At 45.4% G+C, this 14,133-nt stretch overlaps 1 protein-coding gene across 2 annotated transcripts in view; it reads left to right on the top strand.

The window, feature by feature from the left end:
• Positions 1 to 14,130, top strand: part of MAD1L1 (mitotic arrest deficient 1 like 1) — a 482,152-nt gene extending 468,022 nt beyond the window's left edge. For both annotated transcript variants that reach the window (XM_075565583.1, XM_075565584.1), the window contains exon 18: positions 12,398 to 14,130. In XM_075565583.1, coding sequence (XP_075421698.1) covers positions 12,398 to 12,556 — 159 coding nt within the window. In that variant the 3' untranslated portion in view covers positions 12,557 to 14,130. The remainder of the gene's footprint in view (positions 1 to 12,397) is intronic.
• The last annotated feature ends 3 nt before the right edge of the window (positions 14,131 to 14,133 follow it).

Below are 14,133 nucleotides of genomic sequence, written 5' to 3'. Positions count from 1 at the left end.
AACCGTCACCTAAAAGGAGGCCTAATGAAATGAGGTGCTTGTTTATCGGAGTTTTTCTAATGGGCTCTGGTGGAATAATGCTCTGGATTTATTTATTTTTGAATCCTCCTAATTGGAAACTGGTACATTAAAATAGCCAAACATTCCGGTGATTTAAGGATTCTGTTATTTCTCTTCTTTGGATAATTCTGCTCCATGGGGCTCGGGCGTTCCACCGTCATCAGCTAAAAGGTTAAAGGTGCAGTCCTGCCAAATATCAGCTTTGAGCTAAACACATTATGTAAGAGTCACAAGTTCCAAGTACTACCCTATTATGTTCCCAAAACATCCCCCAATCTACTAACCTGTAAACACTGAGTTTTTTCAGTGGGACGTTCTCTCACTTGTACAAGTCCAAGTAAGTTAGCAGGAATGCGCAGGGTTAATGTTTCTTGCAGTTACGCTGCTTCACCGGGCTTTATTTACAGTGAAAGAAGCCACTATTAATAGATAGAGGTGTTACATGGCAGAATACATCTATTTTATTCTAATTACACTATAGGCTGCTAAATGGGACTAGAGAATGAATGCTCCTTGGGAAATGTTCCTCTCGCATCCTGCTAAGCTTCTGTATTCCAAAAATATTAGCACATTGCTGTCACATCGCTTCTGCGGGGACAGACAGACGTGGGAAGATTCCTTTCTCGTCCCCAGTCTCTGACTGAAAGGCATCTGCTGGGTATCAGTCGATTGTTTTGGGAAGTGAGAGTTGACCTACTTTAATGGGTTCTGTCACTTTTGCGTGTGACTTGTTCTTTTAGCTAAGGGAGTAATGTAAGAGACAGGTTTATACAGTACCCTCACGCAAAATAAGACGAATGAACAAAAAAAAGCATTTTTTTTTGTTATTCTGTAATGTTTTCCCATTATCCCATCTGAAATTGACGCCCATGCATCAAAATATAAGTATTATTATTTTTTAGCTGTGTAAAAGACGACTGTTTATTATACTGTACACTGGATTATGTGCTTATTGTGAAACATAAAACAGGGACGTCTACAATATGAAAAGATCATGTGTCCTCCGACAGCACAAAACGGGAGCCTACTTGATTTTATAAGCCGATGTGAAACCAGGGCCGTCTTAACAGCATTATAGGCCCCCGGGCAAAGCAGTGCACTGGGCGCTGCCAACTCTCCGCTACAAGTCGTCATTTTTCTCCTTCTACCGAGTTAGCGGGAGATTTGAATGCTGAGGCGGGTGATCGGAAAATTAGTGTTAAATTCTGGTCTGTGCGTAGATTAGCCTGGGGCCCCTATGCTCGTGGGGCCCCCGGGCAACTGCCCAGCGTGCCCATGCGTTGAGACGGCACTGTGCGCAACACTATTTCTCTACGTTTAATGTTCAATGCAAAATATTAGTCCCAAAGAAATAGAGTTTCCTTCAGGGTTAGTTCAACTGTTTACATGCAATATTTGTTAAAGGGAACGTAACCCGAAGAAATCCTTTATTTAGTTAGCGATTTTTATAAAATATTTTACCAGTTACCTCCCGATTTCAAGTATGTCCTGGGCACAAAATAAAGTGTACACCATTACAGGTTACAGCTACACACGTGTTTAAAGTAGCAAACAGCCAAAGTCTTGAAGGCACCTGGACAGGAAGCGGATTTGAGCGACCCTGGTAACCTGTCCCAGCAGCGGGGTGATAGATACGAAGGAAGAGCGACCAGATCCTTTATTGAACCTTGGGACTAGAGGAAGGTTTCTGGAGGCAGACCTGAGGAGATGAGTGCGGTGTAGGGTGGGGTGACAAGCCTGCTCAGATAATTGGGTAACTTGTCCAGAAGATAAGTAAAGGGAATATGTACGTTGCGCCTGGGCTCGGGATAACTAGCCTGCTACAGATAACATATCCCAATATTGATGAAGAGCTTACAGTCCTGGGCGCAGGTCCTGATACACAATACCAGTCCGATGAGCAAATAGCAATCCTATAGAGGAAGATAAGGTGGATCAGTCTCTAAGGATCACAAGTGGGCAATGTTCAATCCTCCATGTCAGTCCATGCTGTGTTGGAAAGAGAGGACACAAACACACACCATTGCGCAGCACAATAAAAGCCCTGGAGACCCCTCTCCTGCTGCTGGCTACTTACAATATAGTAGTAATGTGCATTCGTTGAAAGGTATCTTTACACGGGAGTGGTCTTGGTGAAGGGATAGTTGTCTTCTCTGCTTACCGCACTTCTTTCAGTCTCAGGAGAGAGGGAAGACAGACAAAGACACAATTGTGCAGCACTACTCAATTATGCAAGACCCACACCAGAAGCCAACTACTTACAAAATAAAAGATGTACACAATCTTTGAAAGGTTTCTTTATGTCTGTGATGATGGTGTAGAGGGAGAGGGGGGTTGGCCCGGTATTTGGGTGGGTGGGGGTGAATGGGGGGTGGGGGTGAATCTTGGCTGTGTGTGTGGGGGGGCCTGAATCTTGGGGGAAGGTAAATCTTGGGGGGGGGGGGTGAATCTTGGGTGGGTGTGATTTTTTGGGGGCGGTTGGATGTGTGTGAATGTTAGGTGGGTTTGAGTTCCCCCTCCCCGTCCCAGACGATCAGTACCCCCCCCACCCTGTCCCCTGCGCGTGTTCCCCCCCCCTCTCCACCTCTGGAGGTTAGTGGCGGTGGGGAGAGGAGGGGGGTTTGGGGTAGGAAAGGCGGCACCAGTGTTCAGACCAGCGCGACGTCGCAGGGCCCCCTTTCCCCGTGCCGCCGTGGTGCAGACAGTAAGCGGCCTGCGGATCGGGCGGGAAGGCGGAGGGATGTCGATTGTGTATCGTGAAGGCGTCCATTTTCCGACACAGCGGCCAGCGGAGCGGGTGGGAGGCAGCCATTTTGGCAGAGACTGCTGAGCGCCGAGCGGCCGGGAAGGCGGAGGGAGTGTGGAGCGGGCGGGAAGACGGACATTTTAATCAGGGAGCGTGGTGATGATGATGGGGACAGATGTATCGGGCGGGAAGGCGGCCGGAGCGGGCGGGAAGGCGGAGGGAGTGTGAAGGCGCCATGAGGTAAGGGGGTGGATATCAGAGAGGTAGAGCACCATTTTCTCACAGGAGCGGTGATGATAGGGGTAAGCAGAGACATAGAGGAGCGTTGTGATGCGGGCTACGGGAGGCTGTGTGTGTGTTGGGGGGGGTTGCGGGCTAGGGGAGGGTGTGTTGCGGGCTCCGGAGGGGGGACTGTGTTGTCCGGTGCTGTCGGTGAAAGTGAGTAGCAGTGTGTTGCGGGCTACTGGAGTCTGGGGGGGAGGAGGATTGCGGCCTAGGTGAGGGTGTTGTTGCGGCCTCCGGAGGGGGGGAGTGTGTTGCGTGGTAGTGGAGGAGATGCGGGTGTTGTCCGGTGGCGATCAGGTAATGTGGCAGTGCAAGTGAGTAGCAGAGTGTGTATGTTTGCTGGGGGTGTGTGGTGTTTTTGCGGTGAACGTGCGTTTCGGCGTGGTTGTGTTGAGGTGAAGGGGAGGGGTGTTGGCAGGGTAGGCAGGAGTGTGTGCGGGTGGTAGAGGGGCTGCGGTACCGGGAGAGGTCTGGCGTGCTGTCGGGGGGGGGGATGAGTAGGGGGGTGGTTGTTAAGAGGTGGTGGCTGTCGGTGTGCGCTCCGTGAGCGTGCGGTGTGTGTGGGTGATCGTGCGGTGTTGTGTGAGGGTGGGTAGTGTTGCAGTGGTGAAAACAATATATATATTGCTAAGTGTCTGTACCTGATTCCGCAGTTCTTTTGGTGGTATCAGGCGGTGAGGGTTTTGTGGATTGAGAGGTGAGAGCTGTGAAGCGTTCCCAGAGCAGTGAGGGTTAGGTGCTGTGAAGCGTTCCCAAATCTCCCAGAGCAGTGAGGGTTAGGTGCTGTGAAGCGTTACCAAAGCTCAGTGAGGGCTGAGAGAGTGTGGCAGTGGGGTCGGTGTGTTGGCCGCAGGCCAATGAGAGGTGTGCGGGGGTGGACGTGGGGCCAAGGGAGCTATGTCATTGGCCTGAGGCAGTGGTGTCGGTGCCAATGAGAGGTGTGCGGGGGCGGGCGGGCCGGCCAAGGGACCAATCTCATTGGCCTGAGGCGGAGTGACGGGCCAAAGGTCTAATGCGATTGCCCCTAGACACAGGGAACACACATACAGACAGGCAAACACACATACGACGGTTTGAGAAATATATAGATAGATTAGAGTCATTCACCGTTCACTGACATAGATTGGCACTATTTTTTATAGGTTCCTAAGCACTAGTAGTCACAGCTATTTTGCTTCTTTTAGCCTTATTATAAGTATAGTTTAGTCACAAAATTGTTTTAATAGTTAAGCGCTTTTCTGTGTGTTATATATAGTTTAGTTAGTTTAGTTCACTTAGCTTAGTATATCCCAATGGTGGGAGTTAGTTACATAGTAACTGTTACGCCGGTGCTGCCCGCAGACCAGACTCGTCCCTTATACTGAGGTGGGGACGTATATGTGCACGCACCCGCAGCAGAAGGAGCGTGTCCGGAGTGTGGTGTTTTGGCGTTGCCAGGCCAGGTGTGAACAGGTGTAGCAATACTCGCCGGTACCGGTACTGAAGAAGCGAAGTGTTTGCCGTTAGCCAAAAGTCGGGGAGAGTGAGATCCGGAAGGTCGAGGTCCAAGCTGAGGTCGAGGGATGGAAGAAGCTGCAGGGTCAAGAGGGAGCCGGGATCCAGAGCCAGGTAAGTTCGTCCGCCAAGCCGGGTCAAAACCTGAATGCACAAAGACAAAGGGAGAGCCAGAGATTATGTCGAGCGATGTGAGAGAGGCAGAACAGGCATTAAGTACTGTGGCTGACCAATGGTTAACGGAGGCAGGCCTGGAGGAGCCCTAGGAGCAGTCCAGGATTGGTTTCCATAATAGGCTGCCAGGTGATAAGGTTTAGGGTTAACTAGTAACCAGCGTGTGGGAGGGAGGTGTGGCTTCACTGCAAGAGCAGTGAATAAATTAGCTGGTGCTGGAATGTGTTCTGTAACAGCAGGGGATGCGTGCGCAGAAGCAACGGCAGGCAGCCGAGCACCAGCCCCGCGCGGGGCAGCAGCAGCCCGACGGGGAGGACGGGGAAGTCCCCTCAGCAGGGGGCCGGGCGAGGAGGGAGCCGCACAGCCGCGGGAATGGACAGAGGTGAGGGGAGGTCACGCTGCGACCGACGTGACCCCTGAGTCCTCACAGTAACATAGTAAGACTGCATAGTGAGCAGTAACGAATACCAAGTTTGTTCATGTAAATTTGGGGTGCTGCACCATACCCTATATCCCCATAGTCTGTAATATGACATTAGCATCTGATGTGCAATGCGCTTTCTGACCAATGGGCTTAGGCAGGATATATTTCTATAAAGTACACTCATTTTGGGATAGATTATGCATGTCAGTTTGTCAATATGCAAACCAAATGTTAAATTGGAGCCCAGCCACATTTACAAATATTTTAAGCTAGTAACTGCGGCAAGATTAGTGTTGGAGCCGGTTCTGGTAAGTGTGTGTTGGAAAACTTTAGAAATGTAACCTTCGACCTAAGTACCACAGTTACTGTTTTGATAGATGTTGATCATCTCTGAAAAATCAGAATGCAGTACATTATCAAGGTCAGAGAGGCTGGGACTGTGTGCATTTAGGATCGTATCAGCATACATTCGTACAGAGGTCATCTAAAACAGTGGGCAGGTCATTTGTAAAGACAGAAAAAGGAAAGGGCCCCAGAACAGAGCCTTAGAGCAGCGGTGCGCAAACTGGGGGGCGCGGGATTTTTGTCAAATGCCGCTGCTGTGAGAGGTAAGGGGGGGGGGCGCAAAAACGGAGCAGAGCAAGCAGCCCCCCCCCCCCCACACCCCATCCACACAGGCCCAGCTTCCATCGCACACTGGCAGGGAGAGGCCCGCAGCAGTAGCTGTGGAGAACTGAGATCCGGCAGCAATCCCAGGCCTGGCAGCCGGACATAGAAGTTGGGACTGACCTATGGCCAGGCCCAGCTTCTAGCACCAGCCAACTGGGCCCCCCTCAGCCACCGGTCCTGGGCCCCCCTGTCAGCGGCTCTTTGTATCCCAAGCTGTGAGGGAACACCAGCACAGTTAATATATACCCAAAGAGACTGAAAACCAGTTGTTGATCCTGAGCAAGATAAAGGGCCCTATTCAATATAATCCAAACTGGCACCTTCTGCTTCGGTAAATATTAGGACTCATTCACTGAAAATGTTGTACATTTTTCGACTAATGCAGAATAAAACAAGTTATAGTTATATACAGTATATATATATATCCCTGATGAAGGGGCCCTGAGATGGCTCAAATGTTGGACACCTATGTATTAAATACCGTATTTTATTAATCTTCCTTTAGTGCTGCGTCTCCTTCCCTGGTCATTTGATTTTGGTGAAGTATCTCTTTTATACTATTTATGACGTGCGCACTTGCCAATTGTGAGCTAATTGTTTTGTATATATGGTGTGCTTTCTCTCCCTTAGAGTGTGTGTGTGTGTGTGTGTGTGTGTGTGTATATGTGTGTATATATATGTGTATATATATGTGTGTATATATATATATATATATATATATATATATACATACAGTGTGTGTATATGTGTATGTGTATATATATATATATATATATATATATATATAATGTGTGTGTGTATATATATATATATATATATATATATATATATATATATATATATATATATATATATATATATATATATATATATATAATATTATCACCGCTTGTGCTGTTTAAATGCCTGTGTGTGAGATGATTAAGACACACAGCATGTCATACTGTACATGCATTTGTATCAGCAGGTTTGATGATTACAATGTACAAACCATAAGGGCGAAACTTCTGCTCATACTATTGAACACCTGTGCGCTTTAGAAGCGGAGCGGTAGCACAAGTGATTTCTGAAAGATAAATGAATACTGTAAGTTAGTCTTGTAATCTCTTCCTCATTACCTTAGGTTATTCTATCTTCTACCTACTCCTTGTTTTAGAATATTACTGTCCTCCCTCCCACATTGTGCTGTGGAATATGTTCGAGCCGTACAAATACAAGGTATAGATAACAATAGTCTTCATCACACCGAATACTCGTCTCTCCCTGTGTACAACGGGTCTTTCCAGCAATGGTTACTTTATTGTTTTCATTTTCAAAGTAGCTTCTACCAAATAGTATTTAACTTTCATGTCTCCCCAGATTTATTAGCAGTATCTGAATTTCCCTGTACTGTAAGTGCAGTATGAGAATTTAGAAAGGGTTCCTTTGCATATGCGTGTTTATGTAAAATCTATGCATATGCCTTCCCACTGATTAAACGCTTACGTTCGTAGCTTCTGAAGTGATTAAAAATGTTAAAGCTTTGGGTAAAGACTCGAGTAATAACTAACCATAAATAATTCAATAATTGTTTCTTCGGCTCAAGTCAGAGTTTTGTGCAGCTGCGACATGCTTATGCTTTTATCACGTATACTCAGGGCCGCCGACAGCCTTCCCGGGGCCCAGGACTAGTGTTCACAGGGTCGGCAGCCTTGTGAGCCTCCTCCCCCACCCCCCTCTTTCACACCTCTTCGCTCTCACCCTATCTATTCCCCCCCCTCCCCCATGTATTTCTCTCCCCCTTCTATCTCTCACTCTTCTCCCTTCTTTTCCTCACTCCCACTCCCCCTCACTCGCTCTCTCTTACACCCCTTCTCTCCTCTCGCACCCCCCCCCCTCTATCACTCAATGACCCCCTGTCCCTCAATCCTCCTTCCTCACACTCATCCCCCCCTGGCCACATGCACAACTCACCCCACACGCACAATTCCACACAATCCCCACACATTATTTACCCCCTCCACAATACATATACAATAATTACTCCCCCCGCCATACACACACAATAATTAAACCCCACAAAACACTCAATAATACCCCCCACAATATACACACAATTATACCCCCCTACAATATACACCATAATACCCCCCACAATACAGACACAATAATATCCCCCCACACACAATACAGACAATACCCCCCCCCAAAATACACACAAAATAACACCCCCCATAATACCCCTCCACAATACACACAATACCCCCCCCCACAATACACACAATACCCCCTCCCACAATACACACAATACCCCCCCCCACAATACACGCACAATAATACCCCCCACAATACACACAAAATAACACCCCCCATAATACCCCTCCACAATACACACAATCCCCCCCCCACAATACACACACAATAATACCCTCCACAATACACACACAATAATACCCCGAAAACACAGTACCCTCCCAACCCCCAAAAAAATACACACAATAATATTGCCCCACTGCCACACACACACACACACACACACACACACACACACACACACACACACACACACACACACACACACACACACACACACACACACACACACACACACACACACACACACACACACACAGCTTCCATCACACACTGGCAGGGAGAGGCCCACAGCAGTAACTGGGGAGAACTGAGGTCCGGCAGCAATCTCAGGTTTGGCCGATGGACATAGAAGTTAGGCCTGACCTCTGGCCAGACCCATCTTCCAGCGGCGGACAGCTGGGCCCCACTCAGTCACCGGGCCTGGGCCCCCCTGTCAGCGGCCCTTTGTATCCCAAGCTGTGAGGGAACACCAGCACAGTTAATATATACCTGAAGAGACTGAAAACCAGTTGTTGATCCTGAGCAAGATAAAGGGCCCTATTCAATATAATCCAAACTGGCACCTTCTGCTTCGGTAAATATTAGTACTCATTCACTGAAAATGTTGTACATTTTTCGACTAATGCAGAATAAAACACGTGTATCCATTTTCAGGGGAAGAAAGGTATCTAAGAAAATAGCTAAGAAAGGCTAAAAAAAAAAAAAGTCCCAAAGGGCTCTCATTGTTTCCTTTATATACCTGGAATAATTTATAATGCAATAATGATGCATTCATGAATGCCATGGTTACTAAGGGATTACTAATGTAGGGATTTTATATATTGTTATTTTTTTCCCCCTTGCATAGGGTTTACAATTAGGTTTACGCCGTTTGGATTTCTGAATAGGGACGCTCCAGCGCCTTGGATTAGCCGGGGAAGAACGTTTGGGTGAATAGATAGTTTAGTCCGTCCCCTTCAATGGGGATTTTCTATTTGGCTAAAAATCCATCTGATTTTTTTCCCCCGGGGATGCTGCAGGTATTTATTCACTGTATATTGAAATAGGAGAAGACAACTTTTGCATTGTGTCGCAATTTTTAAACTGCCGAAGCTTTTCGGCCCAAAGGAATTGTTTATGGAACCCGGGGATCTAATTGTAGCAGTATATACTGTAGCATATTCACCGTTGCTGCCAGGTTGCCCAACTCCTGTCGGAGGCTTTACCACTTGTTCAGTGATATTAGTTACTGACCTTAACAAACTTGGTAAGCTTTTAAATGTAATATACATTCATATCTCCGAGCCTGCATACATCACGTACAGGCTGTTTGGTTCATCCTGTTGGGAAAATAGGAACAGCCAAACTTGAGAGAGGCAGCTGTGCCCGCCGAAACATCACGTTGTTACTTGGCCCAATAAATAGTTTTTTTTTTAGAAATCCGTTGAGCCCTGCTTCTTATCTGATTGCTGGAACATGGCGTGCAGAACGGGATTCCCTGAACAAGGAGCACCGGTGAATAGAAGTATATTTTTTCTTTATTGGTGTGCAGCAATAGTTCTTGTCTTTAGGGAAAATAGGAACATCCTTTTACTCGGCCTAACGTCCGCCTTTTATAGGTAGCCAGGCTGTTTGCTTGAAACATGGCTAAGGTCTCCCCTGCCGGATAAACCATTTGGGAGGTGTCCCTATCATCACTAGGACGACGTACAGTAACCGCCGCCTGAAGTAATTTCTAAAATAATTTTCATTCTTTATGACCTTTTCAGAATCTGGCGCATACCGGTGTGTTGGATTACGATTACTGGTGCTTTTTATAATATAATTTTTCACTTTTTTTCTCATCCCAGTATTTCGCTTTATCTTCCATAAAACCGTCAGATTATAAATGGTAAATCTTTGTATTCACATTCCATTCCCATAGAGATCCTCAAGGCATTTGGCCCAAAGTGTGCCAATTTGTTTTACATCCAATTTCATATTTTACCTAGTTTCCCTTAGATCGAACATGGTGTGAGCAGATTTTTATTGTGATACAGTTATATTTTTTTTCCATCCACATTAGATAATAATTGGATGTTCTTGTATAGCGCTGCTAGTTTTACGTAGCACTTTACAGAGACATTTTGCAGACACAGGTTCCTGCCCTGTGGAGCTTACAATCTATGTTTTTGGTGCCAGAGGCAGAGGGAGAAAAAGTGACTTGCCCAAGGTCACAAGGAGCCGACACTGGGAATTGAACCAGGTTGCCCTGTCAGTGTCTTTACTCACTGAGCTGCTCCTTCTCTCTGCTAGATATAGATCTATAGATGTGTATGTACATTTCCAGCATACTTTCCTTTCCATAAAGTCCCTCTCTCCCTATTATACATCCTGTAGAGTGTGGTTGTTCTCTCGTATTTTCTCCAGTACTCAAAATCCTAGGGCAAAAATGTGCCTACTGTTTGCTCTTGATGAATTGCTGTTTCTATGCTAATTGTTTGTTTCTTTGCAATGGTGGTGTGTTTGATACCAAGCATTTCTTTTGTCCGCTGCACACGATCTTTTCTGTATTGTTATATCGTCTTTATCTCTGACCTTGTATAAAGGAAACCAGTAAATGCTTAGCTAGTATTTCTATTCAGTGAACAAAACGGTGAATGGCTCGATGAAACCTGGAAGAGCTCCGAGATTTGTAAGATGACAGATAGATCTCTCACATCTCCTTTTCAAAAGAAAATAATCTTTAGGGTACGTGAGGAAGCCGAGTGGTTATGATGAAAACTGTATCTGAAACATGAATTATTTATTTATCAAATGTTTTACCAGGAAGTAATACATTGAGAGTTCCCTCTCATTTTCACGGATGTCCATTACGCCAAAGCTCCCACCCTGTTCCTAAGGCTTCATCCGTAGTAGGTACGTTGGCTCGCAAGCAAGCGCATGATGTCACGCACACATGTACTTGCCGAGATCTGTGTCCTGCAGGGTTGGTGGGGGCGTGGCAAAGGCCCTCATTGGCTGAACCGCGCATGCGACCCAGCCGACGCGCGGCAAATTCAAACCAGTTTGTCTCGCCACGCCTCGGCGCTCACATGTACGTCGCACTATGGACACACGCGTTGGCCTCCATTGGTTTGTATTTGGCGCTCGTGACATCGGATCCACTATGGACGCGGCCTAAAGCTTGCTGGTTGTGTGACTTTATATTGTGGGTATGGTGACTTGCACTATACTCATCATTTCATGACCTCTGTGACATCTTTGTATTACACAACCATTTGTCGTATGAGCAGGGACAGCAATGGGCGAAAGAATAAGAGAAACCACCACCCTCGAAACATAATTGAAGGACTCGCCTCCGACAGCGATTCTGCGCACACGCCTGCGACGATGAGTATAGGGAGCTGTGGTCAGACACTTGAAGGTTTTGTCTCATGCTTCTCTATAGTACTTTATACTTAGATGTTAAATATGATTTCAACAGTAGCATTTGAATATTCCTTCATTTTGTATCGCCGACGTGGACTTCACAAAAGTGCAACAACTACAGCAAAGTTATGGTGGCAGGTGTGAAGGCTGCTTTATAGGTGGGACTGTATTTGAAGGTGTGTTTTAAACTAATGGGTGTGTTGTACTCATAGTGCGGTCCCTTAGCTGGTGGGTCACGTACCTACTGTCAGCTGGTTGCATGGAAGACTCAATGGGCCTGATATATACACTGTCAAAATGTTTTAAAATAGTGTTCACTCTAGATGTAACCCAGATGCGTATGGAGCTTTTGAACCCTCACAGGTCTCTTATACAGATGTATACAATATAAAACGAGTCTATAGTTTTCCTGGTCAAGTGTGACAATTTACATTACAAATTACGCCATTGCTGAAACTCAGAAAAGTACTCTTGACCACACTGTTAGGAAACGTTTACCAACTTAGAGTAGAGTAGGTCTCTTCTAGCATTGCTTCTCAATGTTCATCCTATTCCATCCTGGCGATAACTGGTTTACTCTCACAATAAAGTGGCAGAAGGTGTTTGTGTGGTGGTTTGAAATGTGTGTGTACGTTGTATTCATTTACTAGTATTGAAGCTACTGTACATAGGATGCCTTAGATTAGAGACACCATTATCCTTGAAGAGGAACAGACGGACATTGCATGACTTGGAATCTGAGAACTCAATTTATTCTGCTAAGCAAGTCTCTTTAATGCTTCTTTCTTCTTTCTTCGCAGGCGTCCAGCCCCTCCGGAGGAAATATGCAGCTATTGGAGACTGACTTTTCTCTGACCTTGCGTGAGTTTATTGATCTCCACCTGCATCACCAGGACAGCATCCCCGTATTCCTCAGCACTGTCACCCTTGACCTCTTCAGCCGCCAGACAATTGCCTAGAAGTTACCCGCTCGGAGCACCTGTGCATTTGTGTCCTCTTAAAAGCAGCATTTTGTGTCCGTCACCTTCAAATGAAAGTACCAGCTATTTGCCTAACAGTTAGATTGATGTGGAGAGAGTGCTTGCAAACTTTGCATGGCGGTCAGTGGAGAGAGTGTGGTGGGGTCTCCCTCTGCAGATGGCTGTACAGAAGGAAGGAAAGATGGCAGACCTTGCAATAATATGCAAAGAACTAGAGTTTTGATGAGAACATATTAAACGAATCATATTCTACCCTGGCAAGGAATATATATATATATATATATATTTGTATTTCTTTAGAACAGGCAGTGTTGCTTTCAAACGTTCGTATGAAAAAATCTTTCTAACTTAGCATAGTTTGATGTTTGATACCTCCCCTCATATTTTACCATTTCCACAATATGTTACAACGTATTATTTAAGCGTAAATGGAGTTTACTGCCCATGTATTCTAGAATTATCCTAGCAATCTAGGCAGGCTTGCCACTGCCTTCATATACATAGTGTATCAATTAATTCAATTTCTCCAGTTGCCCCTGTACCATGTAAACTGCATGTTTCTGTATACAGCATCAGTGCCACCAATATATTAATATATATGTAAAGTAGCCTGTTGATTACATACTTCATTGGGACATGCTTCAGTATTTTTCTGGTTTGGAGAAAATGTGTATATTTGTTAGGCGTTCCTAAATATCGTCTCTTGTGGGATAAATGATACATTTTCGAGGATTTGCTATTGAAATGAGCTTTTCACTGTATTATTTTAGAGTATGCATGTAGCATTCCACTAAATGTATGTGACAGGATAACATGGCGGAGAAGTGCCACGTGAGTCATGAATTTTTATGGCGAGACCAATATACATCACTAAATGACAGTGTTACATTGTAACATCTATATGTTACTTTCCTATTCTCCCTCATTTCAAAGACTTCCCTAGCACTGAGAGCCTGACATTAGAGGCTCGAGATATTGTGATACTGTCTCCCCTGGTACTGAAGAAGAATCTGTTTACTTTCAGTCCCCCAACATCAATAATTTAAAAGGTTACCTTTCACTAATTCTTCATGGCATTTGCACTCTCTTGTTGCAGAACGGTACCAGCCGCGTGAGGTCCTTTCACAGAGTATGCTCTGTAGCTAGTTTAGTATTATTTTGGGTATATACCACAGTGTGTTTGTGTGACCAATTTTTTCTAAGTCTTTGTGTCCAGACAGCAATGATCTTTATAATCACACTTATACAGGACATCAATTTAGAAATTGCACATTCACATTTTTTGCCATGTTTTTGTTTCTTGGGGGGGTGAATGTTTTCTTGCATCTTTGTTGCAATGCATGGTGGGCCTTTCTAGCTGCTAACAAACTTGCATACTATATGGCTTATTTACTGCGCGAGAAGAGTTTGTCGGGGGTGGCATCCCTCTATCACAGACCTTCTCCCTTATAATTAATAAATAAACCATGTTTCTGTAGTGCTGATTAATATACTGTAATATCTGATCTTTTTGCAATAAAATTTAGTTTTGTACACGGCAAAATTAGTGTTCATTT

The sequence above is a fragment of the Ascaphus truei genome, chromosome 11, assembly GCF_040206685.1.
Source record: "Ascaphus truei isolate aAscTru1 chromosome 11, aAscTru1.hap1, whole genome shotgun sequence".
In the NCBI taxonomy this organism is placed as follows: domain Eukaryota; kingdom Metazoa; phylum Chordata; class Amphibia; order Anura; family Ascaphidae; genus Ascaphus; species Ascaphus truei.
Note: the sequence above shows the minus strand (reverse complement) of the source record. Positions and strands in the feature narration are given on the sequence as shown.